The sequence below is a fragment of the Phyllostomus hastatus genome, unplaced genomic scaffold (assembly GCF_019186645.2).
Source record: "Phyllostomus hastatus isolate PE091 unplaced genomic scaffold, TTU_PhHast_1.1 phas_scaffold_78, whole genome shotgun sequence".
Taxonomy (NCBI): domain Eukaryota; kingdom Metazoa; phylum Chordata; class Mammalia; order Chiroptera; family Phyllostomidae; genus Phyllostomus; species Phyllostomus hastatus.
In genome coordinates this window covers 31,081,909-31,108,642 of record NW_025334041.1, presented here as the reverse complement: position 1 = coordinate 31,108,642, position 26,734 = coordinate 31,081,909, and the positions used below count along the sequence as shown (strand labels likewise).

The window sequence follows — 26,734 nt, the reverse complement described above, 5'->3', positions numbered from 1 at the left end:
ACCCAAAACACTATATAAAAAGATGTATGCACCCACACGCTCACTGTAACATTATTTATAATAGCCAAGATATGGAAGCAACTAAGTGTCCATCAATAAATGAGTGGACAAAGAAGTGGTGCATATATCAAGTGAAACATGACTCAGTCATAAAAAAAATGAATGAAATCTTGCCATCTACAATGACATGAATGGACCTAGAGGGTACTGTACTGAGTAAAGTAAGTCAGATGAAGACAAATGTCATATAAGTTCACTTATATGTAGAATCCAAAAACCAAAACAAGCAAGCAGAACAGAAACAGACTCATAGATACAGATAACATTTTGACAGTTGCCAGATGGGAGAGCATTGAGGGGGAATGGATCAAAAAGGTGAAATGATCAGTAAATACAAATTGATAGTTTCAGAATAGTCTTGGGGATATGAAGGACATCATAGGGAATACATATGGCTTTAGGTCCTTTATTTACAATGACTGAGGTTCTTTCTCTAGAACCAGTTTTATTCAGCTTAATCAATAATACTATAATAACTATGTATGGTGTCAGATGGGTACTAGATTTATCAAGGTGAGCACTTCTTAAGTTATATAATGTTTAATTACTGGGTTTTATACCTGAAACTAATATAATATTGTATGTTAACTGTAATTTAAAAATAAAAAATTATTTGAAGTAAAAAAAAGATATTACCACAAGCTCAGCTTTCAGCAACCAATACCTTGACCAGTTAGCAGCCTTGAGCATGGACGCAACCTCCACCAGCCAAAAGATTGCAACTCTCTGAAGACTCAAATGATAGTTAATATTTTTATTAATAAAGTATTTCTAATTAAGGTAAAATAAAGAATATATAAATATATTAGTAGAATATATAGAAAGTCCAGAAACAGGCATTTGATTATGACATATGGATACTTAATTTATGAAAATGATGGGAGTTTGGAGCACTGGAAAAAGGATGGCCTTTTCAAATATGATGCTAAGACAACTGGACAATTAGAGAACTAGAAAATATGCCTGAAGGATATATCCAAGATGTATTAAAGAGAGATGAGGATATGGAAAAAAAGAGCACATGGAAAATATAATGAGAAGGACTGACATATATCTAATTAGAATTCCAGAAAGAGAAAGTGGAGATAATGAAGGAAAGGCAATATTTAAAGAAATAATGGCCACAAATGTTCAAGAATTGAAAAATATAAATTCACAGGTTCATGATATACAACCTATCCAAAATGGAATAAATAAAGTTTTATCCTGAAACTACAGAATAACATAAATAATGAAAATATCATGAGAGTAGTTTGAGAGAAGAGAGAGAACACCTACAAAGACATAGTATGATGAGAATAGACCTCCTAGCAACTACTATAAAGGTAGCGGACTGTGGAATAACTTATTTGAAATATTGAGAGAAAGTGCCTATTAACCTAGAATTTGGTATCCAGCCAAATTATCATTCAAAAGTAAAATAAATAAATAAATAAACCATTTAAAGAAAAACAAAACTGGTAACTTCTACCACCAAGAGAATTCCTCTAAAGGAACTCCCAAAAGATGCACTTTAAGGAAGAGAAAAAGACACCAGAGGATGGTCTAAAATTCAAGAGGGGATAGTGAGCAAATAAAATGGTAGACACATATGTACAATAAATTCAAATAAATAATACTCTTTGTAAAACAATAATAGTGTGTCATATATGGCATTAAAAAATAGAACTGGAATATTATATAATAATAATGAGTCAAGAGTCTCCCTGAATATATTTAACAGCAGGGAGTAATGATGACCACACTGTAGAGGCCCAGTAGACACCAGCTTTGCCAAGGGATTAAAGTCAACATCACCAATACATCATGTACTCCCAGATATGGAGGACTGAGGAAGGCATATCACTGCTGTGGTATTCTCACCAAAAATGCATAATTCCAGTCTAATCAGAAAACAAAACAGAAAAATCCGAACTGAGAGACATTCTGTGAAATAACTAATTCTTTAAAACTGTTGAGGTCAAAAAAACAAAACAAAACTGTTGAGGTCATAAAAGACAAGGAGAGACTCAGAAACTCTCACAGATTGGAGGAGACTAAGGAGACATGACAACTAAATTTAACACAGGACCTCAGATTAGACCCTGGAACAGAAAGATAGGGTAAAAGCATAAATCCCAAATAAAATCTGTAATTTAGTTAGTACTATACCAATGTAAATATTTTTGTTTTAATAATTGTACTATGATTTTTAAAAATATTGATATTAGGGGAAGCTGGGTAAAGAGTAAAAGGGAATTCTCTTTATTGCAACTTCTTTAGAAATCTAAAATTACTTCAAAATAAAATAGCAATATCTAAGCTAAATGGATTTCACTTTTAAGTCTGTGTTAGGCATGCATGATAAAATTTGATAAATTATAGTTTATTAGAAGAATAAAAGGAGAAGGAATAAATTCAACTTTTAGAGAGAAAAACTCTAAATAAGGGAAAAACACAAAAGAAGAACAATAGCAAAATTCAGTCAGAATTTTTTAAAAAGCAACAAAAGAAAAAAAAGAGAAATCAGAAAAAATTTAAATAAGATAGAAACAAGTCCAAATATATTGATAATCAAAATAAATAGATTAAATAACCAATTAAAAGTCAGATTTGTAATAAACAAAATAAAACCTAAGTACTATTTTTGAAAGATGACTCACAGAAAGGTTCAAATTAAAAGGATGCAACCCATGCAGTTATCAACCCTGATTTATGACAGAGATGGCACTAAGATCACTGGGGAAAGGATGATTTTGATTCTGGGTCAACTGGCAATCCATAGAGAAATAAAAAGGTATTTGACCATATTATGCCATCCATAAAAATCAAGGTTAGATTGGCTATAGATTTAAATGTGAAAAGTAAAATAGTAAGACTCCAAGTAGATGTTACAAGTAAATGTACATGGCATTAGAATAAAGAATGCATGATTTAAAAAAATGTTTTCTATGCTGTCTGTATTCAGATCATTTGTTAAAAATTTTTATTACAGTTGACAGGAGAATGAATTCTTAAGTGGACCCATAAAACATGGTTTGTAATAATAACAGATTGGAAAGAACATAAGTGGCCATATTTGGAGAATTTTGAATAAATTATGTTATATCCATGCATAGATCTAACTTCAACAGAACCTTAACCACACCAGGCTGGTCTGGGGTTTTATCAATACACTTTTAGATTTTGCTTTAACTTGGTGTTAAAGGTTATTAAAATAATCTGTGTCCAAATCTCCACTCAAAGTTTTTCAAAATATGTATGCCTTATGGCTTTAACTGTAATTTTAACTATATCTTAGTCAAAGTATTTAGGTTTATAATTTTCTGTTTCTGCAGTGTGTTTTGTCATATTTTAATTTTAGTGCCTTATTTGAGAAATTCTTCTATATTTACTTCTGTATTAATCAGGGTCCCACCTGAAAGACACTTTCTGCTCAAATTGATTAATTTAAGGAAATAGAGCTTATTTATGAAGGTTTGGGTAGAATATAGAGAAACCACAAAGGGTAGTTTTGTATTCTAGGGCTAGTAACAATAAACCCCATTGTTGCTCCTAAGCCTAAAGGGGAGAAAGAGAGAACCCAGATTGTGTGCACTGTGGACAAACGCCACCTGCCTAGAACTGGCCATTGGGTGGAAGAACACAATCAGGCTGCAGTAATGCTACAGCAAGGGAGAGAGGGGAATAAATCCCTAATCTCACCCACAACATCTTCTTCTTATCTTTTGCTGCAGATCTCCATTTGCAGAACAAATGGAAGCCCCAGAGTGTAAGGCACATGATGCAGGCTATGCAGTTTAGCCCCCTAGGCACAAAGTGGAATCAGAAGGTGGAGATTACAAAAATGGCCATAAAAATTTCACATTTTTGTATATGCCCCAAGAGGTAGAGTCTATTTCTCCACCTCCTGAATCTCAGCTTGGCCATGTGACTGACTTTGGCCAATGGATCATTAGCAAACATGACACTAGCAGAGTTTTGAGAGACACTTAAGATGTTTAGCTTCCAAATATATAAAGAACTTACACGACTACACTTCTAAGAAGACAAGGAATCCAATTAAAAAATGGGCAAAGGACTTGAACAAACACTTCTCCAAGGAGGACATACAGAAAATCCAAAGACACATGAAACGATGTTCAATATCGCTAGCTATCAGAGAGATGCAAATTAAAACCACAGTGAGATACCACTTCACACCAGTCAGAATGGCCATCATAAACAAAGCAACAAACAACAAGTGTTGGAGAGGTTGTGGAGAAAAGGGGTCCCTAGTGCACTGTTGGTGTGACTGCAGACTGGTACAACCACTTTGGAAAGCAGTATGGAACTTCCTCAGAAAACTAAAAATGGATCTGCCTTTTGACCTAGCAATTCCACTGCTGGGACTTTATCCTAAGAACACTAAAACACCAATCCAAAAGAACCTATGCACCCCAATATTCATAGCAGCACAATTTACAATAGCTAAATGCTGGAAGCAACCAAGATGCCCATCAGTAAATGAATGGATCAAATAACTATGGTACATTTACACAATGGAATTTTATGCAGCAGAAAGAAAGAAGGAGCTCCTACACTTTGCAACAGCTTGGATGGAGCTGGAAAGCATTATGCTAAGCGAAACAAGCCAGGCAGTGAAAGACAAATACCATATGATCTCACCTTTAACAGGAACCTAAACAACAAAACAAAGAAACAAGCAAAATATAACCAAAGACACTGAAATAGAGGACAGGCTGACAGTGACCACAGGGGAAAGAAGAGGGAATTTCAGGGGACAATGGGAAGGGTTTACAGGAACAAATTTAAAGGACACATGGACAAAAACTAGGGGGGGGGGGTGGTAATGGGAGGGGGGAAGGGAGGGTTGGGTGGGTGGGCTGGATTGAGAGTAAAAGGGAGAAAACTGTACTTGAACAATGATTAAAATAAATAAAAGAAAAAAAAAGAAAAAGAGACATTGGAGCTTACAAAACTGCCACAGTTCCTGAGACTATTATCTGTGCTATGTGAAGCAGTCTGAGCTAGCCTACTGGAGAAGAAACATTTGACTAGTTTCTTCTCAGCCAGGCATCACTCAGAAGCAGAGGGACCTAGCTGACTGGCGGGTGATCAGAGATGCATGGGTGAGCCCAGCCAAAACTCTCAGAAGAACTGCCTAGTCGAGCCAACCCCAAATGGCTAACCCACAGAATTATGAGTTTAATTAATTGTTATGCAGCAAATACTAATTGATATGAGGGGCAAATGGAAGATATCCAGCACAAACTCTAAAACATTTTGCGCTTTGCTTTTCATAGTTAGTTCTTTAATCCATACAGAAATTATTTTGTGTATGCTATTAGGTAGGGATCTAATTTAATTTTTTCTGATGTCTAGTCAATTGTCTCTGGCAATTTATTGAATAGTAATTCCTTTCTTCACTGCTTTCTAGTGCTGCCTAAATAATACATCATATATATGTGGAGCTGTTTCTGGACTTTCAATTCTATCCCTTCTATCTGTTTGTCTAAATTTGTATCACTATGAAATTTTAATGATTATACCTTTATAATAAATCAATGTCAGATCTGGTTAGATATCAGTGTTAATCCTTGATATCTGGTAGAGAAAGTCCCCTCACTTTATCCTTTTTCTTCAAAACTATGGTGGTCTTTCTCAATCCTTCACACAGCTAGATCAATTTCAGGATCAGACCGTTAAGTTCCACAAAATCTTTCACTTGTATTTCAATAAGAATTTAATTAAATTTGTAAATTAGTTTGGAAAAGAGGTGATATATTTATATCGAGTCTTACTATTTAATGATATGATATATCTGTGTTGCTATTAGGCATATCTAATTTCTCTGTCTTTCTCTAGTTTTAAAAATATTTGGTTTATTGGAACACTACTAATTTTTATATGTTGATCTTATATCCAGCAATCTGACTGGGCTCTCTTATTAGTTCTAATAACTTTATATATTCTTTCAGATTTTCTATAAAGACAGTATTATAAATATTGGCAGTTTTTGTTTCTTTTCATCCAATTCTCTGACTCTTGTTGCATTTGTTAAGTCCTTCAGTCCAATGTAGAATAGGAAGGATGATAGTAGTTATCTTTGTCTTATTTCTTTAATCTGCTAATATAGCATATTACTTTAATATATTTTCTTTATTGAACATTAACATTTCTTGGATAAATCAAACTTGGTCATGATATATTACTTTTAAATCCACTTCTAAATTGCTCAGAAATTTATGCCTATGATTATTAGTAATTTTAATAATGACAATGGTCCTTTTCTGTACTGTTCTTGTCCAGTTCTGCTATTAAGATTATACTACCCTCATGAGCTAGATAACTTATCCTAATTATCTATTATAGAGGTAATCTGTTCCCTGAAGGTTCTGTAAAACTTGATTTTTGAAATCTTATTAATTTGACTTAATGGTTACTGGTTTTTCCGAGCTTTCTTTTAATTTTTGAGACGTGTGAGGAAGTAACTGCTTTCTCCTGGCTCCATGTTTCCATATGGAGGAAACTATTTGTGTGTAATGCCCTTGGCCTTGAGCCTCATCTCCCTAATATCTCCTTTATGGAGACTTAGATGACTAATCCCAGCTCCTTCTGGGCTATTCCCTTCAGGTCTTTTTGCTTGCAAATTTTGTGTTGTAGTCAGCTGTCATTTGTAGAGGTTTGCATACCTCTTTGGGGAGCCAAAGTTTTTCAACTGTGTGATGACAAACTAATTATGTCAAATTCAGGGGCAAATAATTACAAGTCCACTTAGCTGCAGACTGAATCTACTTTCTCAAAGCTCTTTCATCAGTAATAAATATGATATTCTGATCCCCTTCTGCCTGAATATATTTAATGATAAAGAGTTTAGGAGGGTAAGAAAGTGTGTTATTCTTTATGCACTTCTCAAATTGCATCATCTGGTGCATTGGTTGCATACTTTGAAAAATAAATACAATTGGGAAAATTAAGACTCTGGGGTCACAAGAGTTCATGGTTTATGGTCTCAGAGTTTTGACCTTGGCATTTTGTAGCAGCCCAGGCTGTGCAGTTGGTTTTTGTAAGGATGGCATCTTCAGGTAGCAGCAGCCCTTGGGGTTTAGTAAGCATGATGAAATTGATTGGTCACCACAATTTATGGTAGTTTCATCCCCAGGTATTTGGTGTTTTTCAGCAAAAGAGTTGTTTGGTTTTATGTTTTTAATAGTGGTAAAATAGACATAAATTTATTATTTTAACTATAAAGTTAGTAATATTAAATACATACACATTGTTTTATTAACAAAAGGGCTGTTTTTAAAAAATGGCAAACTTGCCCTGGCTGGTGTAGCTTGGTGGATTGAGTGCGGGCTGCGAACCAAAGTGTCGCAGGTTCAATTCCCAGTCAGGGCACATGCTTGGGTTGCAGGCCACGGCCCCCAGCAACCGCACATTGATGTTTCTCTCTCTCTCTCTTTCTCCCTCCCTTCCCTCTCTAAAAAATAAATAAATAAATAAAATCTTTAAAAAAAAGATACTAAGATACATTTTTAAAAAAATTTTTTAAATGGCAAACTTATTAAACAAGGGCTGCTCCGGTCTCCATGTGTGCATATGCCTACAGATTGACCACAAATACTACTGCCAACCTGGACTAGTGTTCTAGGAGAAAATGAGCCAGAGATGGGATATCCTGTTCCATTGACCCAAATTAGGTCATGTACCCAATGACGAACCCATTGACTGTGGCCTGGAACCAGAGTAATACTGTTGTTTTAGATACTGCCACGTGGCTCACTCCTAGAGCCAGGGTTAGCATATGCATTCCCAAATCACAGGGGAGATAGATTATATAGATGATTGATAGATAGATAGATAGATAGATAGATAGGCAGATAGATAGATATAGATTATATATAGATAACAGGGAGACAAAGCAACTCAAAGCTAGAACAGATGCTAAAGTAGCAACTATGTCCCCGATAGCCACTTCTAGAGATAACTAGTGAATATCATACATATACTTTTTTAAACAAAATTGAGACTTTACTATGTAACATCATTGTCCTATATAGTACCTACTAGTCACCCATGACTGTTTCCATTTAAATTAAATTACAATTTAACTCAATCACAGTAGCCACATTTTAAGTACTTAATAGCCACATATGGCTGGTAGCTACCTTATTGGACAGTGCATTTCCTTCATCACAGGATACACATCAGAGTTGCCATGTGATTTGAAATCAAATATCTGAAAAGCTTATCTTTCATGCATGCAATGTATTCCATTGAAGGATGTACCAATAATTATTTAACCATTCTTATGTAAACATTTTTAAGGCTGATACACACAGCTAAACAACATTCTAAAAATGTGTACAAGAAAATCTCTTCTCATCCTCACAAGCACTGAAGTTCTCATTTGAAAGCAAATGGGAAGGGTTTATAGGAACAAATATAAAGGACACATGGACAAAAATTAGGGGGATAGAAATGAGAGGGAGATGGGGAGAGATGGGTGGGTGGGCTGGAATGGGAGTAAAGGACAGAAAAATTTACTTGAACAATGATTAAAATAAAATTTTAAAAAAGAAATTAAAACACTTAAGTGTGGACCATTCAAGATAAGGCAAACTACAAAAAATTTCCAAATTATGTTTTAAAATTTTAAATCAATGATAATCAAATAAAAGTTACCGAAATTTTGCTTATAAAAAAAGCAAATATTGCAAAAATGTTGAAATAGATCCCAACTGTTTGGTAAATGTTAGTAAAGTTGAACAATGACCCAATGGAATTTGTTACATATCTGAAAGACATGGACATTCAGGGACGTTTTTATACTGTACAGCAGCATCAACAAATGGTTTCTAGAGTGAAAGAAAAGGCCACTCAACATATGCTAACACAAAGCACGGAACAGGATGCACACACGAGGGAGGTGGGAATCCCCAGGCACACAGAAAGGGGGGAATGGAGCGCTGCAGGTGATGAGGGGAAAGGAGAGAAAGAGAAAACCTGGGGTTGGTTTAGAAGGTTGCTGAAGTCAAGTCACAGCCCTCCCAGTCACCTGGAGCTTCCCTCAGTGCTCAGCGGAGCCTCCAGGTGCGTCCCGGAGTGTCCTGGCATCTGGGCCCGGCCGCGCCCCTGCGCGTTTGTGAGCTGGCCCCAGGTCACACTAGAACACAGGGGCAGGCCAGGACCTCTACCAATTCCCCAGCATTGGGGAGGACGTGCGTCTGGGTCCTTGGCTTGCACATTGAAATGTCCCGGGGAGACTGAGGTTCTGATTTAATTGGTCTGGGGTGGCCCGGGCATCTGATTCTATTGAGCAGCCCGAATGCGGAGCCACTGGCTCGGGCCCTGGTCCTGGAAGGTTCCCACCACGCTAACCAACACGATTCTGACAGCATGGTTAGCAGAGCTTCGAGGTGCTTCCACCACGCTTTGTCTTCCTGTCTGTGAGTGAACAGCAGGCAATAAGGGCAGTGGAAATGCCACTTAGTGATGTGAGGAAACCAGCTTGTTGCTTTTCAACCACACCACCTCATGGAGTCCGACCTCTTTTTGTCTTGGTTAACCACAGACCACTCTCCAGGCCAGGCCGGGCTCTAAACCATGAACCAAGCTGAAGGCGCTGAAGGCGAGCCACTGGAGCCCTTGAATAGCCAAGCCCGCTCAACTGATAGAGCCACTGTTTAAAGGAATCCCCAAGACCACGCTGATTTGGAGATTCAGAAGCGGGTCTGCCTTGCAGGTACAAGGAAAAGAATTGGGGGATGAGTGTGTGCAGGAGAGAGAACTGAGCTTTCAGAAAGTTCCTGGGGCAACTGTCACCTGCCTTCTCCCATCATCTAAACAGCAGGACAGGTCAAATTACAAGTCTAACGTCCTACCCTAATATAACCAAAGCACCTATTCATCAGTGAAACAGGAAGTATTTGTAGAATCACGAGGATGTAATTGAAGAACTGGATATAAAACAGAAAACTTAAAAAGGACCCTGTTGGTTTACCAATATTTAAAATACAACGAAACTGAATAAACCAATGAGTTTTACCGTGAATGAAATATTCTGAAATTGGCACTTGAATTCATCTATATCTTTTGATGAATACTATCACACCTGTATTTCAAAGTTATGTTTAAAATGTCCTTAAGAGTGCTAGTTTAACCCACACTGTGTTATTATCCACGGACTCCTGTCAAAGGCTCACGGCTGGTTTGCTGGGGCTCTTGTCTGTAGAGCAGGGCCCTTCTACCCTGGCCTGGTGGCCCTGCCCTGGTGAACAGTCACGGCCTTCCTGGTGATCAGGGTGCTTGGCCCACCACTTTCCCTAGCCCTTTTCCATAGCCTTGCAACTATTATCAAATTGTTTTAGTGTATGGACCCCCCAATCACTTCCATTTATGGCAAATTGCAGTTGGAATTTAAAGTTGAATAATGAATGTGATTACCTTTCTAGCATTGATGAAGAGCAGCAAGGCTCCCTTTTATGTAGTAACCCTTTATTTAGCATGCTATTTTGTGGACTGGAATGCAGGTTGCAGTCTGCCTAATGAGTTGTGAACTTGGTGACTAATTGGCAATACATGTAATTTGCCGGTATTCTAGAAGTCTATGTTTTTTTAAAAAAAAATCAGATATAATTGACATATACCATTAGATTAACCCTGGCTGGTGTAGCTCAGTGGACTGAGTGCAGGCCTATGAACCAAAGGGTCACTGGTTCAATTTCCTAGTCAGGGCACATGCCTGTGTTCTAGGCCAGGTCTCTAGTAGGGGGTGTGTGAGAGGCAACCAAGCAATGTATCTCTCACACACTGGTGTTTCTCTCCTTCTCTTTCTCCTTCCTTTCCCCTCTCTAAAAGTAAATAAATAAAATGTTTTAAAAAATAAATTAATATTAGATTAGTTTTTTGTGTACAAAATAATGGTTTGATATTTGTATATATTGCAAAGTGATCACCACAAAATATAGTTAACATCTGTCACCATACATAGTTATCATTTTTTCTTGTGATAACTCTAAAGATCTAATCTTATAACAACTTTATGTGTCACATTTTTTTTTACCCATTCGTCTATTGTTGGACACTTAAGTTTCTTCTATGTCTTGGCTATTGTAAATAATGCTGCAATAAATATATGGGCTCATATAACTTTTTAAGTTGCTGTTTTTATTTCCTTTGGATAAATACCCAGAAATGGGATAGCTGGATCATATGGTATTTCTATTTGTAATTTTTTTAGGAAACTCCATACTGTTTTCCATAGTGGCCTTGCCAATTTACATTCTCACCAACAATGCATGAGGGTTTCCCTTTCTTCACATCTCATCGGTTATTTCTTGTCTTTGATAATAGTTATTCTAACAGGAGTGAGATGATGTCTCATTGTGGTTTTGATTTGCATTTCCTTAATTAGTAATGTTGAGCACCTTTTCATGTACCTGTTAGCCATCTGTATGTATGTCTTTGGAAAAATGGCTATTCAGATCCTCTGCCCATTTTTAAAGTAGTTTCGTTTTTTTCTTATTGAGTTATACAGGTTCTTTATATATTTGGGTTATTTGGGGAAACAGACTTGCAAATGTTTTCTCCCACTCAGTAAGTTGTTGGGGTCGCCTTTTCATTTTCTTGATTGTTTTCTTTGCTGTGAAGAAAGTTTTTAGTTTGATGTAGTCTCACTTGTTTGTTTTTGCTTTTGGTGTCAAATCCAAAAGATTATTGCCAAGATTGATGTCAAGGAACTTACCCCGTACTCTTTTCACTTAGAATTTTTAAGGTCTCAGGTCTTATCTTTTTTTTTTTTTAGGAGTTAAGTTTTTTTTTTTTAAGATTTTATTTATTTATTTTTAGAGAGGGAAGGGAGGGAGATAGAGAGAGAGAAACATCAATGTACGGTTGCTGGGGGTTATGGCCTGCAACCCAGGCATGTACCCTGGCTGGGAATCAAACCTGCGACACTTTGGTTCGCAGCCTGCGCTCAATCCACTGAGCTACACCAGCCAGGGTGCTGTTGTTGTTTTTTTAAAATATTTTATTTATTTAATTTTAGAAAGGGGGAAGAGAGGGGAAAGGAGAGGGAGAGATACATCAGTGTGAGAAATATTGCTCAGTTGAGAGGCAACTGGGGACCTGGCCCGCAAGCCAGGCATGTGCCCTGACTGGGAATCAAACCAGCAACTTTTTGGTTCACAAGCCCGTGCCCAACCCACTGAGCCATGCCAGGCTGGGTGATAGCTGTTCTTAAAATATCCATAAGTGAATGTGCTCTCTGCCACTCAAATGTGTTTTTTCTCTAGTGATGTCAAACATCTTTTAGCCCTGGCTGGTGTAGCTCAGTGGATTGAGTGTGGACTGCAAACCAAATGGTTGCTGGTTCAATTCCCAGTCAGGGCACATGCCTGGCTTTCAGGCCAGGCCCCCAATGAGGGGTGTGCGAGCGGCAGCCACAAATTGATGTTTCTCTCCCTCTCTTTCTCCTTCCCTTCCCCTCTCAAAAAATAAAAATAAATCAAATCTTAAACATTTTTAAATTGTTGCCTATATGAAATGTATTCCATACACAGCATACAGGATGATGCTGAGCTATTTCTTTTCTGATATCCACTTGCCTACCAAGATGATGGGGATTGCTCTAACTATGCCCATTTCTCAAATGCTGGCATTTTTTGGTTTGGTTCTCTGCTCTATTCTTGTGTTACTCTCAATCTATCTTTCCATTGTCTTATACCTTCTTACCTAGAACCCTTCCAGCCTTTCTTCTATGCACTAGCCCAAGATGATCTTTCAATAAACATATCTGAGCTAATGAAGTCCCAAAGACTCCAGTTCTTGCCCGTACCTGATTAGTGTCTGAATTCAAAAGCCAAACTGCCAGACTTTGAATTCTGACCCTACCACTTACTGCTTCAACCTTAAACAAGTAACATAAACTTTCCATACACCATCTTGTTCAGTTAGATAATAAAAGAAAATGAAAAGATTAGCATCACTGTGTGAAGAAGTTTGGCTCCTTAGCTTTTAAAAAAATAGAAGACAAATATCTTGTTATGTTTTATTACACCCAGACATCCAGTTTCTGATTCACTTGTCCTCTGGTGTCAGGCCTCGATATGATTCTCAGTTTTACCACTTATTAGCTATGTCTCTTTGTCAAGTAACTTAACTGTTTCTTTCATCTGTACAGTGGGAATAGTATCTGCCTCATAGGGATTGTTGTGAGGATTAAATCAATTAGTGTATCTACAAGTACTTCAAACAATGCCAGGCACTTAGTAAGCACTGTTTTAAGTGTTAGCTATGATTATTACTTAACTAACAGGGAAGAAGTCCCTAATTTCCCACTCATCCTTGGTGACATTGTATTGAATCCTAAACAACCAGTACTTCCTTCCATCATAGAAATTAGCACAATGTATTGAAATTACTTTTCTCACCCACACCCAAAATATCTGAAAGGTATTTCTTTACCTCAAACATTCCAGCTAAGAATCCCCAGGACTTACCCATTTTTTCTTTTAGAGACTTTTTAGTCTGTATTTGCTTCTCCAGATACCAGATATGACCTGGAGGCATTCTGACTTTGTGTGTACAAATGTTAAAATGAGAATCATACCATCACAAATGGATTTTTGGAAAGCTTTTTCTTTTTGCATGCACTAAAACCAATTTTTTCCCTCACTTGAGGAATTTTTTCATTGCTTGCTTGAGGACATGTTTTCACTGCTTTTAGGAGAGGAAGAGAAGCCTCAATCGTTTGCCTCTCACACATGCCTAGACGAGGGATTGCACACACCTGGACAGGATTGAATGTGCAACCTAGGCATGTGCCCTGACTGGGAATCGAATCCGCAACCCTTCAGTTATAGGACGACACTCCAGCCAACTGAGCCACACCAGCCAGGCCCTAATTAATTTTTTTATCAGTTTTATATAGTATAGAAAAAGCAATTTCCATTTTTTCCCATTTTCATTTTACTGAAATCATTCTCATTGTTTTTTTCCTATTAAATTATAAACCAAGGAATTGATTCATCAGTATTTTGTACATGTCAAATTCTTCCAATTATAGTTTTTGCCATTGAGTTCCTCACAATCAAATTAAAATCTAAATTTTATCAATGCAATTCTATTTGGTCAAGAACTTGTAGGCAGTTTGCTAAATATTTCTATCAAGTCTAATTTTTCTAGGGTCAATTTTGGCAACTTTTAATCTTGTAAGATTTGATTCTTCGGTGAGTTTTTCTCTAATACATGTATCATGTGCAGTGTTAGCTGTTCTGGTTTTACTTTAATGGAAATTCATTTGTTGTGATTTAGATTAAAATTTGTTTAAATTCACTTCTTCACTAAAAATGAGAAAACTGTAATCCCCCTCATCATTTCTCCAGGACCGTCCTTGGGATCCAAACATCTCACCTCATTTCTCTTCCCCCTCCCTGTTTTCTTCCCATCATTCAGTCCTGCCTACCTCTCAGATGCCAGCTCAAGCAGGACTGTTTGGGGAAGGAAGCCTCTCCTGATCTCTAAGACCAGATCAAGTTTCCTTTTTTTTAAAATGGTTAGATAGTACATTTAATTTTCCTTTCATCCCCCTTACTAGAGTTTACACATGTATACTTCTATGAATATTCATTACCTCTCTCATTACACTCTTTGCTCACTGAAGGCAGGGACTTTGTTTCCCTTACCACTGAATCCTCGGCATATAAAAAGCACTCACATTTATTGAATGATGAAAAGGAAAATGGTATCTTTTATCCTCAGTGCACATATAATGCCCGACCAATCCTAGGCGCTCATTAAAAACTGTTTGAATTTCCCTATTATTATTTTTGGTTTGTTATGATCTGACAGGTAATGAATCATTTTTTTCTCAATACTCAATTTTTTAAAATTGACTTTTTAATGCTATATATTTTTAAGCCTTCCATAGCCATGCTACTCTAGTAGTTTTCCCTTCTCTACAGGGAAGAGAAACTGTAAGAGGGTACATTGTATTCTACGGAGCAGGGATTTGTTTAATATAGTATCATTGCACCCTCACTACACTCTATGAAAGAAAAAGCAGTCAGCTAACTCCTTGTTAAAACCAATTGTTACAGCAATTCTAAACCCTAAGATATACATCAAAATCCCATGGGATATTCTAAAATAATACTTTGGCTCCATCCTAAAATTATTAAGTCCTAAAGTATTCAAACTCCCCATGTGACTGCAGAGCCAGGATTAGAAAACACTGGGTAGGAAGGAGCATAGGGTAAATGGTTAGACATTAATCTGGGTAGGCAGGTGTGTAAGTATTAAAGGCCCTAAATTCAGTTAAGAAATTGGAGTTTAATTCATATATAGTGAGGGTTTTCAAAGGGTATGAAATAATCAGATCTGAGAAAGGTTAAGTTGGCACCAGTGTGACGGAGAGGTGTAGGGCAGGGTGTAGAGCCTGAGTCAGGGGAAGAGGCTACAATGAGCCTAGAATAGATGGTGAGGACTTGAACTAGGGTGGCTGGCAAGAAAAAAGAGATGGGAATGAGAAAGAACTCACAAGACACTGGACAGAACTCAATAAATGGAACATGTAGGGCAGGGGTGTCAAACTCATTTTTACTGGGGGCCACATCAGCCTCGAGGTTGTCTTCAAAGGGCTGAATGTAATTTTAGGACTATATAAATGTAGCTACTCCTTAACTGTTAAGCGAGAGCTCAGCACAGCCTCTGGGTAGAAACAAGGTGCTGGGCCAGATAAAACAAGGTGGAGGGCCAGATTTGGCCCTCAGGCCTTGTGTGTGCCACCTGTGATGTAGGGTTATTAACAAGGGCAAAGTTGAAGACTACTCTAAGATTTCTAGGCTAAGCTGCTGGATATGCAATTTGATAATGCCATTAACCAATCAATCAGAGGATACAAATGTAGAGACAGAATGAAGCAAGCTGAAACGATTGTTTCCAGCTGTGATGAAACTGAAGTTCCTTGTGTAGGCCATTTAGGTGTAGCTAGAATAGCAGGAAATGAGAAACTCAGATCTCGAGTTCAGAAGTGAGGCTGAGGCTGAAGTTTTATGTTTGAGAGTCAACAGGGATTTTGCTAACAGTTGAGACCGTTGAAATGGATAAAATTGAACCAGGGAATTGTCTATGTAGAATCAAAAGTACTTAGCACCACCGGGACCACTGTGGCTCAGTTGCCTGTGCCTTGTCCCTCAAGGCAAAAGGTCACTGGTTCACTTCCTGCTCAGGGCACTTGCCTGGGTTGTGGTTTTGTCCCCAGTAGGGGTGTGCAAGAGGTAACTGATCGATGTTTCTCTCTTGCAGTGATGTTTCTCTCCTCTTTTTCCCTCCCTTTCTCTAAGAATAAATAAAATTTTGAAAAGTGCTTAGCACAGAATTAAATCAGGCTTTATCATTAAACTTACTTAACTGTGCAATGTTGATTTTAATAAGGCTCAGATAGAGCACCATTAAAAATAAGCAGAAGTTAATGTGAAGAGATGATGATATATATAAATCCTGCAATCTGCAGGATAACTTTAAATATGACTATATCTCTGAACTTAGAACACATCAGTCTATTAGCTTGAAAGACTAGTCTCTAAGCTTATTAAATAGGATATTAATCAAGTTAGCTCCCTCATCTATGATATCAATACTCCCTAAATGAAGCAACCGAATATTTGGTGATTATCATTAAGCCAACCCATAAAAATACATGTGCTTATTAATAAATGCAACTATGAATATCTAAAGATTGTCATTTAATCTGTGTACATATGTGCTTGTAAACCAGGCATTTTTGTATAATTTACTTTAACTTTAATCATCCAAATTCATATTTGGGTCTGGAATTATTTCAACCAAAATCCAAAATTAAGAAAAAATTCCCAGGCTGTAAGAGTAACATATTCATTTAGAGTCTCTGAAATTCTCATTTTTAAGGAGGCAACTAGGTAATTATGATGCAGGGGGTTCAAGAAGCCAGTCAGTGAAACACAAATACCATATGATCTCACTTACATGTAGAATCTAGTGAACAGAATAAACTAACAAAATAGACAGAGGCAGTGATACATGGAACAGACTGACAAATGTTAGAGGGGAGAGGGAGAGGAGGGTCCTGGATGAAAGAAGGTGAAGGGATCAGCCAAAGAACGCATATGCATCACCCACAGATACAGACAACAGTGTGGTGATGGCAGAGGGAAGGGCGGAGGGGTGAGGGTTGGATCTAGGTGGGCAAAGGAGAAAAATGGAGACATCTGTAATAGTGTCAACAATAAAAATAAAGTTAAAAAAAGGAATTATAAAACTTCCTAGATCCATTTTAACCTAGTCTTTAAAAAACATGCTGAGAAATGTTCACAGATTATAGAAAAATGTTTACATATGTGTTATTTATGGCTTAAGTAGAAAATACATGTCTTTATTAAAAGCATGTTGACTTTCAAGTATGTTTTGAAATGACACACAAAGTTATAGCAAAGCTATGTTTTTTAATTTCATCACATTCCACTCTAAATTCTTTACCATTTACCAAAAATAACTTTTTATAGAGCTTACAATTTTGTCTAACATTATATAGACTATCAATCTACACTTTTTTTTTGTGGTCATTTCTTTGAAAAATTAGAATAGCTTATAAGGATATCATATAAAAGTAATTGGTATATTACACACCAAACATAAGTACAGATTCTGTACAATGTAATAGCATACATATATATTACAAGAGACTAAATGCCTTGTTAAAAGTGATAGTTTAAGAAATCTTTCATGGAAAAAAGTCTGTATCACAAAATATGGTGGCCTAAGTATCAGTAGTTTTCCTCTCAGGAATTCCTTTCGGGAGGCAACAGTTGTCCATTCAGTTTCATTAGCAGTTTCACCACGAGGCCAGCCTACAAAGTCAAACATGTTGACAATAAATATGAAACATGTCAGATGAGTGAACAATACACAAGACAGTGGGCAGTTCTCTAGCTATTTGAAAAGGAACTTTCTTATCAGGAGGCAGCTTGTCAAGAACAGAGTATACTTCCTCAGGCTTTTGAAGGGATTTCAGAAACAACATGCTGCATGCAACCAGTGGCTCAGACAGGATACTAGTCAAGAACAGAGAAGGACCACCTGACACTTTGAGAGAGGGATAGGCAATACTGGCCAGACTTTCTTTGCTTGGGAAAGGCCTGCTTTATTCCCTGGGTCTTAAATATTTTAATTTCATGTCATATTAGCAGTTTTCCTTGAAGTAAGATGGGTTGTCATTTTATAAAAAATAATTTTACTAAATAGTAGTTCATTATTACACATCCAGAATAACAGGTACTTACCTGTTTTGTGTGTACTATGAAACTCATTTTATTTTCCATGCTATGGATCTGAAAACATGTATCAGCATCTCCCAACTGCCACATAAAACAGCCATACTTAAGACTGATGAGTAAAGCCTACAACATAATGAAAAAGTATTGTATTTAAATATGTATTAAAAACACCAATCTTCTCTTACTATCTATACTTATACAGTGAGATCTATTGTTAGAATAAAACTTATTCAAAGAAAGCACCACACTAACTTCATATGGCCTATAGTGCAGTGCTACATATATGGTAGACTCTCCGGATACCACCTTAAGCAATGATATCCTTTTTATCAGACTGACAAAAATTTTTAAAGATGCCCATTCTGTGGTATGTATGTGTATATATTATTCAGCCATGAGAAATAAGGAAATCCTGTCATTTGCGACCACAAAGATGGACCTTGAGGGCATTACATTAAGTGAAATAAGTCAGACAGAGAAGGACAAATACTGTATGATATCACTTATATGTGGGATCTTAAAAAGCAAAACTCACAAAGACAGAGAGTAAAATGGTGGTTACAAAGGGCTGGCAAGTGGGTAAAATCCAAGGGATGTTGGTAATCAGAATACAAACTTTCAGTTAAAAGATGAAAACATTCTGAGGATTTAATGTATAGCATGGTGACTATAGCAAATGATACTGTACTATAAAGTCTTTATACTTAGAAGTCTGTATGCTTGAAAGTTGCTAACTGACCTTAAATGTTCTCACCACAAAAAGATAATGGTAATTATATGATGTGATGCATGTGTTAGCTAACGCTATGGTGGTAATCATTTCGCAGTATGTTAGTGTATCAAATCAACATGTTGTATGCCTTAAACTCACACAATGTTATATGTCTATGTCTCAGTTAAAGCTGAGGAACATAAAAGATGCCCATTATGTCAGGGACTTTCAAGAAGAATAAATGTACTACAAGTACTTACTCTCTGCATGTTAAAACAATACCTTTTACTTTATTCAGTACCTTTTGAATATTCACATGAGCTTTGGATTTGAAATTTATGTAATAGGGGTAACATGTTGACTCAGGCAATTTCATCTCACTGACAGTAAGGACCCCAATATATTTATTGCAAAAATAAATGTATTGAAAAATATACCCTTCATAAATTCAACAGAACTTTTAAAAAACACAGTATTATGGATCAAATAAATAAATAAATATAAAAGACATAAATTTGAGGCATAAACACTATTATGTAATAGTGGTTACATATGTAAACACTATACTATGTAGCATAGATGGTCATACAAATGCAAATTAAAATGTTCCTTTTTTAATTAAAAAAAAAACACCCCCCACAATATTAGAGCAACCTATTTCTATACCTTCCTAACATAATGGTATATGTAGGGAGGTATTCAATATATTTTCTGGATTATTTTAAAATAATTTTCTGCCCTGGCTGATGTGGCTCAGTGGATTGAGTGCTGGCCTGTGAACCAAAAGGTCACTGGTTCGATTCCCAGTCAGGGCACATGCCTGGGTTGCAGGCCAGGTCCCCCACTGGGGGGCATGCTAGAAGCAACCACACCTTGATGTTTCTCTCCATCTCTTTCTCCTTCCCTTCCATTCTCTAAAAATAAATAAATAAATTCTTTAAAAAAAATAAATAAAATAATTTTCTCCTAGCAGTAACTTGTATTTTCTTGCCCTAAACATATACTCTTTGTACAGACAAAGTGTTCATGCCATCCTTTAAAATATGTATGTTTAGAAACATGAGCTTTCTATGACAGTTCTTAACTTACTGATTATAAATAATAAACCATTCTAGAAAGGTAATGGTTTAGTGCATTTTAAAAGTGAGCTTCTATAAATAAAACACATTATTAATTTACCTATCATATATAATGGGAAATTGGTAACATTCTTGCTTAAAAATAGCTATTTACATTTATAGTGTAAAATATAACTTTATAGATAAAATATGCTAAAATAGCTATTTACCAAGGTGCACACTGAAACATACAGTAAAGATATCATACTATGTTAAACTGACTATCTTTGGAAGATCAGTCACTTGAAATTTGTTTAATCAAGAGGCAAGAAATAGCCATTAACATAGCCTCAAAACAGTATAATATAAGAAAAAATACTGTATATCTGTGGTATACCAACTCAATTATATGGAAGTCAAATTATCAACAAAATTACTGAGACCATACATTGAAAATAAAGTTACATTGACAACAGACATTGTTACAAAAGACAACATACATTGTCTTTTGTTGTTAAAAGACAATGTACAGGGGAAACAGAATTCTTGATCCGCAATAATAAAAACAGTTGAATGGGGCTGAAGAGCCAGAGTCCACATTATGGTTTTGAGAGATCTGCTTCAGAAGTAAAAAGTAGTTCTCATTAGGAGGTGAAATGAAACAGAACAAGAGAAATGGCAGGAATAGTTGAGAGGAGAAAAGGGAAAACCACAGAAGTCAAAAGTACCACATAGTTGGCCAGGACAGACAGGAGAAATCGTGGTGTTGACAAAGAATGACATTATATGGGTATTTAAATAAGCACTTTTATTTCAGAGGGGCATTATGCTCAAAATAAACTGACACCAACAAAAGGCAATCTACTGCCAGGGTGTGGCAGTGGTATTATTAAGGTTATAGATATATCAAGTACAGTTCAGTTATGAAGACTGCAACGCTTTCACTGCAGTAAAACACTGAATCACAACACAGTGTCTTTATTCAGTAGTGTCTACATTTTATGTAAGTAGGACAGACAAGTCTCTGATGAGCATATGAAATTGGCTGAGCTATATTATCTGACTGGGCAACTTTCATTATTTCAAAAAGAAACAAAATATAGAAGGTAGAAATAATTTTTTCCTGTAATTTAAAATGTTTTTTTTTGGTTTGTTATTTTATTTTTTCCACCACCATTAATCCTCCCATCCCCTCTACCACCTCCACTCACCTCCCTCCCCCTATAATTACCACACTGTTGAGAAGGTAGAAATAACTGATATTAAAAAAAAGCCCACAGCTTATTCTATGGCTGGCTGTTCCTGAGAAATAATCTTTGAAGCTATTTTATCCCATGCGGAGTTTTAAATGCAAATGAAAGTATTTTACAGATAAAGCTGTTTATTTAAGTAAACGTGCCCAATTCAGTCCTAGTAGATGCTGGTGAGTCTACAACAACTGAGGTCAAACTGATTTCTCCCACCTGTGATCATCAGAAAATGTAATCAAGTAGAACTTTCAGAGGTGCTATCAATTTAAAAGTGGCTCAGAGCACAAGATAATGATCATGTGGACAGAAAACATCATTGTGTTTGGGTTCAATCATCTTTTTGTATTCCTGAGCACAGCATTTCTACTTGTACTTCTAGAAATTGAACATCTCCTGAAAAGGCAAACTGATAAACTAATAATAATTATCATTCTCTACCTGACACTCTCCCTCAACCCTCAGGCCAGAATATTATTCATAATATGAAATGGTAAAAGATATTGCTGAACCATCATTTGAATACTAAAAGTCAAACATAAAATACAGTATAGAAAAAAGGCTCAGCATTATACCCACAGCAATACCATCCAGTTCAATGAAGAAGGATTTGTAGAAATTGGTATAAAATTCTCCAAAAAATTTCTTGAAACAGTGAGGGGAATTTCTCCTTCATTTTAACAACATAAATAGAAAAGTGGTTACAAGCTAATAAGAAATTATTTTGTGTGAATAAAACAGTTTAAATAGAAAATAAAAAGCAAATGACCCAAAAGTAAGCTGACATCAGAGACTTAAAAAATTATGCTCAGTGAAATAGGTCAGACAAAGAAAGACAAGTATCACATGGTATCACTCGCATGTAGAATCCAAACAACAAACTAAACAAAACAGGAACAAACTCATAGACAGAGAACACACTGATGGTCGACAGATAGGAGGGTCACTGGAGTGGTGGTTGAAGAGGTAGAAGGGATTAAGAAGTATAAATCGGCAGTCACAGGGATGTAAAGTACAGCATAGAGAATATAGTCAATAATATTATAGTAACTGTAGATGGCGTCAGAGGGTATGAGAATTACTGGGTTCACCACTTTGTAAAGTAATTAAATGGCTAATCACTATGTTGCAAACCTGAAACTAATATAAAACTGTATATGGAGTCCAACTGAAAAATAAATTTTAATACACCTGGCCAGGTCTATTCTCGAGAAATCTAAATGAACAAAATATATTTGATTTTTATTAGTTCCCTATACAAACTAGAAAGCTGATTATCCTATGAAATGTGCTAAATATGCTAAAAATAACTGATGACCCCACATTTTATACTGTAGTGACTTTGGAAAAAGGAGCACAAAACAGCAACAAGCTGATGTATTCCAATGGATATTCCTAATCCCTCCAACACTTCATCCTGTCCCCCAAAAGGCTTTTACAACTAATTCTAATTTTGAAAGGAAGCTTCTGTGTCAGATAGTACATTTTTCTTTTTCAAATATGTGTATTTTTCATTTAAATCTAACTGATGTTTAAAGTATGTAATATAATCATAGTTAATGCCATAGACTGAAAAGTCTCCCTCCTACTCTTGTTCCCAGTTACCTGGTTCCCTTTTCTAAAGGCTTCAAGAGAGTTTTTATGCTTCACAAGTAATATGTATTTATGTAAATATAGTGTTCACTTCCCCCCATTTTTAGAAAACTGAGCTATAATTGATATATATTAATTTTAGGGGTACAATATAATGATACAAAATTTGTATATACTGCAAAATGATCACCACAGTAAGTCTAATTAACATCTGTTATCATAGAGTTGAAAACCTTTTATTCTTGTGATGACTTTCAAGGTTTACTCTCTTAGCAACTTTCAAATATTCAGTACAGTATTATAAACTATAGTCACAATGCTGTACATTACACCCCCATGACTTATTTTACAACCATAAGTTAGCAACTTTTGACCCATTTTGTCCACCCCCAAACCACCTCCCCTACTGGCAACCACCAATCTGTTTTCTGTATCTATGAGCCTGTTTTTTCCCCCTAATATTCTACACATACGTGAGATCGTGTTATTTATCTTTCATAGTCTAACCTATGTCACTTAACAAAATGCCCTCAAGGTACACCCATGTTGTTACTATGAGCAAGATTTCGTTTTTAATGGCTGAATAATATTCTATTGTGTGTGTATGTATATCACATTTTCATTACCATTCATCCATCATTGGACACTTAAGGTTGTTTCTATATCTTGGCTATTGTAAGTAATGCTATATTGAACATGGTGGTGTATACATCTTTAAGTTGGTGTTTTGGTTTTGTTTGGATAAATACCTACTTTGCTCGTTTTTACACAAAGGGCGGCATATACATAAGGTTCAGCACCTTGCTTTTTCACGAAATGTTGGAGATTATTCTATACAAAAATATTCTTTGCCCTAGCCCTGGCTGGTGTTGCTCAGTGGAATGAGTGCCAGCCTGCAAACCACAGGGTTGTGGGTTCGATTCCCAGTCAAGGCACATGCCTGGGTTGCAGGATAGATCGATCCCCAGTAGGGGTATACAAGAGGCAACCACTTATTAATGTTTTTCTCCCTCCCTCTCCACCTAAAAAATAAAATAAATAAAATCTTTAAAAATAAATATTCTTTAGTCTTTTGTATGGCCAAAAAGTATTTCAATGTAGAAATGTACTGTAATTGACATATTAACCACTACTGATAATTATTTAGTTTCATGACCACCAATCCTTTGCTATTAAAAATGCAATGGCCATAAACAGACTTAAATCTATGCCATTTCTAGATACTTCATGTAAGCTGGTACTGTTATTTTAGACATACAATGTGACTGATCAAAACAGCTGAAAATCTACCTTAGTTTCCATGTTGAGAAGATGAAGTCCTTTTATATTCACTCCTACATACACAGGGATGACTTTATGATTGCTGGGGCTTGCTTTTGTAAATATCTGTCCTGTGAAAAAAGCTGCTCCATATGTCGGAATTTCCCAACAATTCTGTAAGAACATGCGCTGAAGGTGATGCATTTCTTTACTGATACCCTCACTTGTACTGAGATTCTAAAACCAAATAAAGTAAAATAAAGAGATATGAAAGGAGAACATAGCTTTGATAATCCAAATAGGTCAACTAAACAGTTTCTGAAATTAAGGCTGCCCCCAAAGGATAAAATTGTGTAACATTATTCCAAGAGAAAATTTTCTTTTGAGATTATACATTAAAAAAAAAAAGAAGAAGAAGAAAGAGACAATTATCAAGGCCTAAAGATATTTTTTGTCTATTCTATCAGGTTTTTTAAATGCCCCATGGACAGAGATTATTTCATGTTTTTTAAAAATTACTAGTCATTATCTAGCATAAGGAAGGTATTTACTAAAAGAGTTTACATTATTAAAAATAAAAATATCTTTCTTCCAGTTTCAGACATGTGAACCAAAAGATAAATTTTTAATTTCGGGACTATATATTTAATGTTCCATGTTTAAAACATATTAATAATACTAACAAAATCGCAATTATGTTATAAAATGTCTTTTTAGTTCTATTAAACAGCTTACCTTGTATTCATGAAGTATTCGGTTTGTCCAGTGAGGTGCCTTACTTTTCAATTTGGTAATAGGTACAATGGATTTTAGATTTTCTTCACTGCAAGCAAATATGCCAACATCTTTTAAATGAATTACCTTTAGTAGCTAAAGTAATATAATTATTTAGACAAAAAAGGCTTTAAGTAACTTAATTTTTGAGCTAAAGCTAAAAGATACTATGCTACAAAATATCAGAGCTCAAAAAAAATTTTAAACAAAAGCCACATGCTTGACATTGCTCAATTTAGAGAAATGTTTCTTCTTTCTTCTTATAATAACTGCAAAATACTTTTGAAAATTGAAAATACCACAATAAATAAACTTTAAATGTGTACAGGGAATAAGAAGCATAAATGGTAGGTACAAAATAGACAGGAGGTTAAGAATAGTATAGGAAATGGAGAAAGACGCCAAAGAACTTAAATGTACGACCCATGGACATGAACTAAGGTGGTGGAATGCTGGTGGCAGCAAGGTGCAGGGTGGAGGGGAATAAAGGGGAGAAAAAATGGGACAACTGTAATAGTATAATCAATAAGATGTATTTTAAAAAAGAATGTAACTTCAAGAATGCTTTACTACAGGTTTTTTTTTCCTTCCCTTCTCATTCTATATCTTGTATTCCCTTCTCATTCTATAGTAAATGTTATACCTTTGGAATCTGAGGGGGGTTGGTTCCAGGACTCCCAAGGATGCTCTCAGTCCCTTAGTGAGCTCTCTGTATGTGTGGGTTCAATCTGTGGTTGGTTGAATCTGCAAATGTGGAACCCATGGATACAGAGGGCCTACTGTATTTAATTCCAAACTAATGTATAAATATTTATTTCTAAACTTTCTTGGTTAAACTGAATCTTAAGCATAGCACAAGACCACCAATTATATGAAATACTTACTTTAGGAAACCTTGCTTGTGTTTCTTACTCTCATAATTTCCATAAACTATTTGCAACAACAAACTTGCCAATGTTATTAGTTTGGCATCAGGAGCTGTATAAAATCCCTTCAATAAATTATATCTGGCTTCATCAAAGAGAATTAGAATAGCCAGTGGGTCTTCAATCTTAAAAGAAAAAATATGGTTTGGTTATTAAGCTACAATTTCCTGTTACAAATATACATCTTGTCATTATCTAATATGGAAAAGCAAATATTCATACTTGTACATACATAAGCTGTTATTGCTTAAGGGCAAGGGGTTGAAACTTTATTGTATTAAGAGCCCAACAGGAATATTTTAAGTTTTTGTGATTATAATCTCTTGCAATTATTTAACTCTGTTACTGTTAGCGTAAAAGCACAATATATCAACAAATGGGTGTGGTATTGTAGTAACACTTTATACATGAATACTGAAATTTGAATTTCATAAAATTTTCCCATGACATGATCAATATTAATAGCTTACAGGATATATGAAAATAGGCAGCAACTCAGCTATGACAACAGACCATAATAATTTGCTAACCTCTGATTTACAGTCCAATAAAATTTTTATCAGTTTATGGATATGGATAACTTCTAGCACGAGTTTATACTTTTTATATTCCTCAAACATTTTTCTATTATCTATGCTACATACAATAGTAGTGAACCTCAAAGAAGATGAAAACAAGTATGTTAATTCCTAGAAGAGTATGTATAGTTTAGAAAAGTTTATTTTAAGACAAACATGTTTTATCTGAGTAAAGATACTTTACACTTTCAAATAACACTAAAGGAGAGCATGCTTTTTTTTATATTTTA

At 35.7% G+C, this 26,734-nt stretch overlaps 1 protein-coding gene across 4 annotated transcripts in view; it reads right to left on the bottom strand.

The window, feature by feature from the left end:
* Positions 1 to 17,505: 17,505 nt before the first annotated feature.
* The window catches only part of KRIT1 (KRIT1 ankyrin repeat containing), a 36,279-nt gene continuing 27,050 nt past the window's right edge, over positions 17,506 to 26,734 (bottom strand). For all 4 annotated transcript variants that reach the window (XM_045827048.1, XM_045827049.1, XM_045827047.1 and 1 more), the window contains exons 13-17: positions 25,885 to 26,051; positions 24,962 to 25,049; positions 24,257 to 24,463; positions 18,363 to 18,479; positions 17,506 to 17,930 (exon numbers count right to left, since the gene is read on the bottom strand). In XM_045827048.1, the coding sequence (XP_045683004.1) occupies positions 17,862 to 17,930; positions 18,363 to 18,479; positions 24,257 to 24,463; positions 24,962 to 25,049; positions 25,885 to 26,051 (648 nt within the window). In that variant the 3' untranslated portion in view covers positions 17,506 to 17,861. The remainder of the gene's footprint in view (positions 17,931 to 18,362; positions 18,480 to 24,256; positions 24,464 to 24,961; positions 25,050 to 25,884; positions 26,052 to 26,734) is intronic.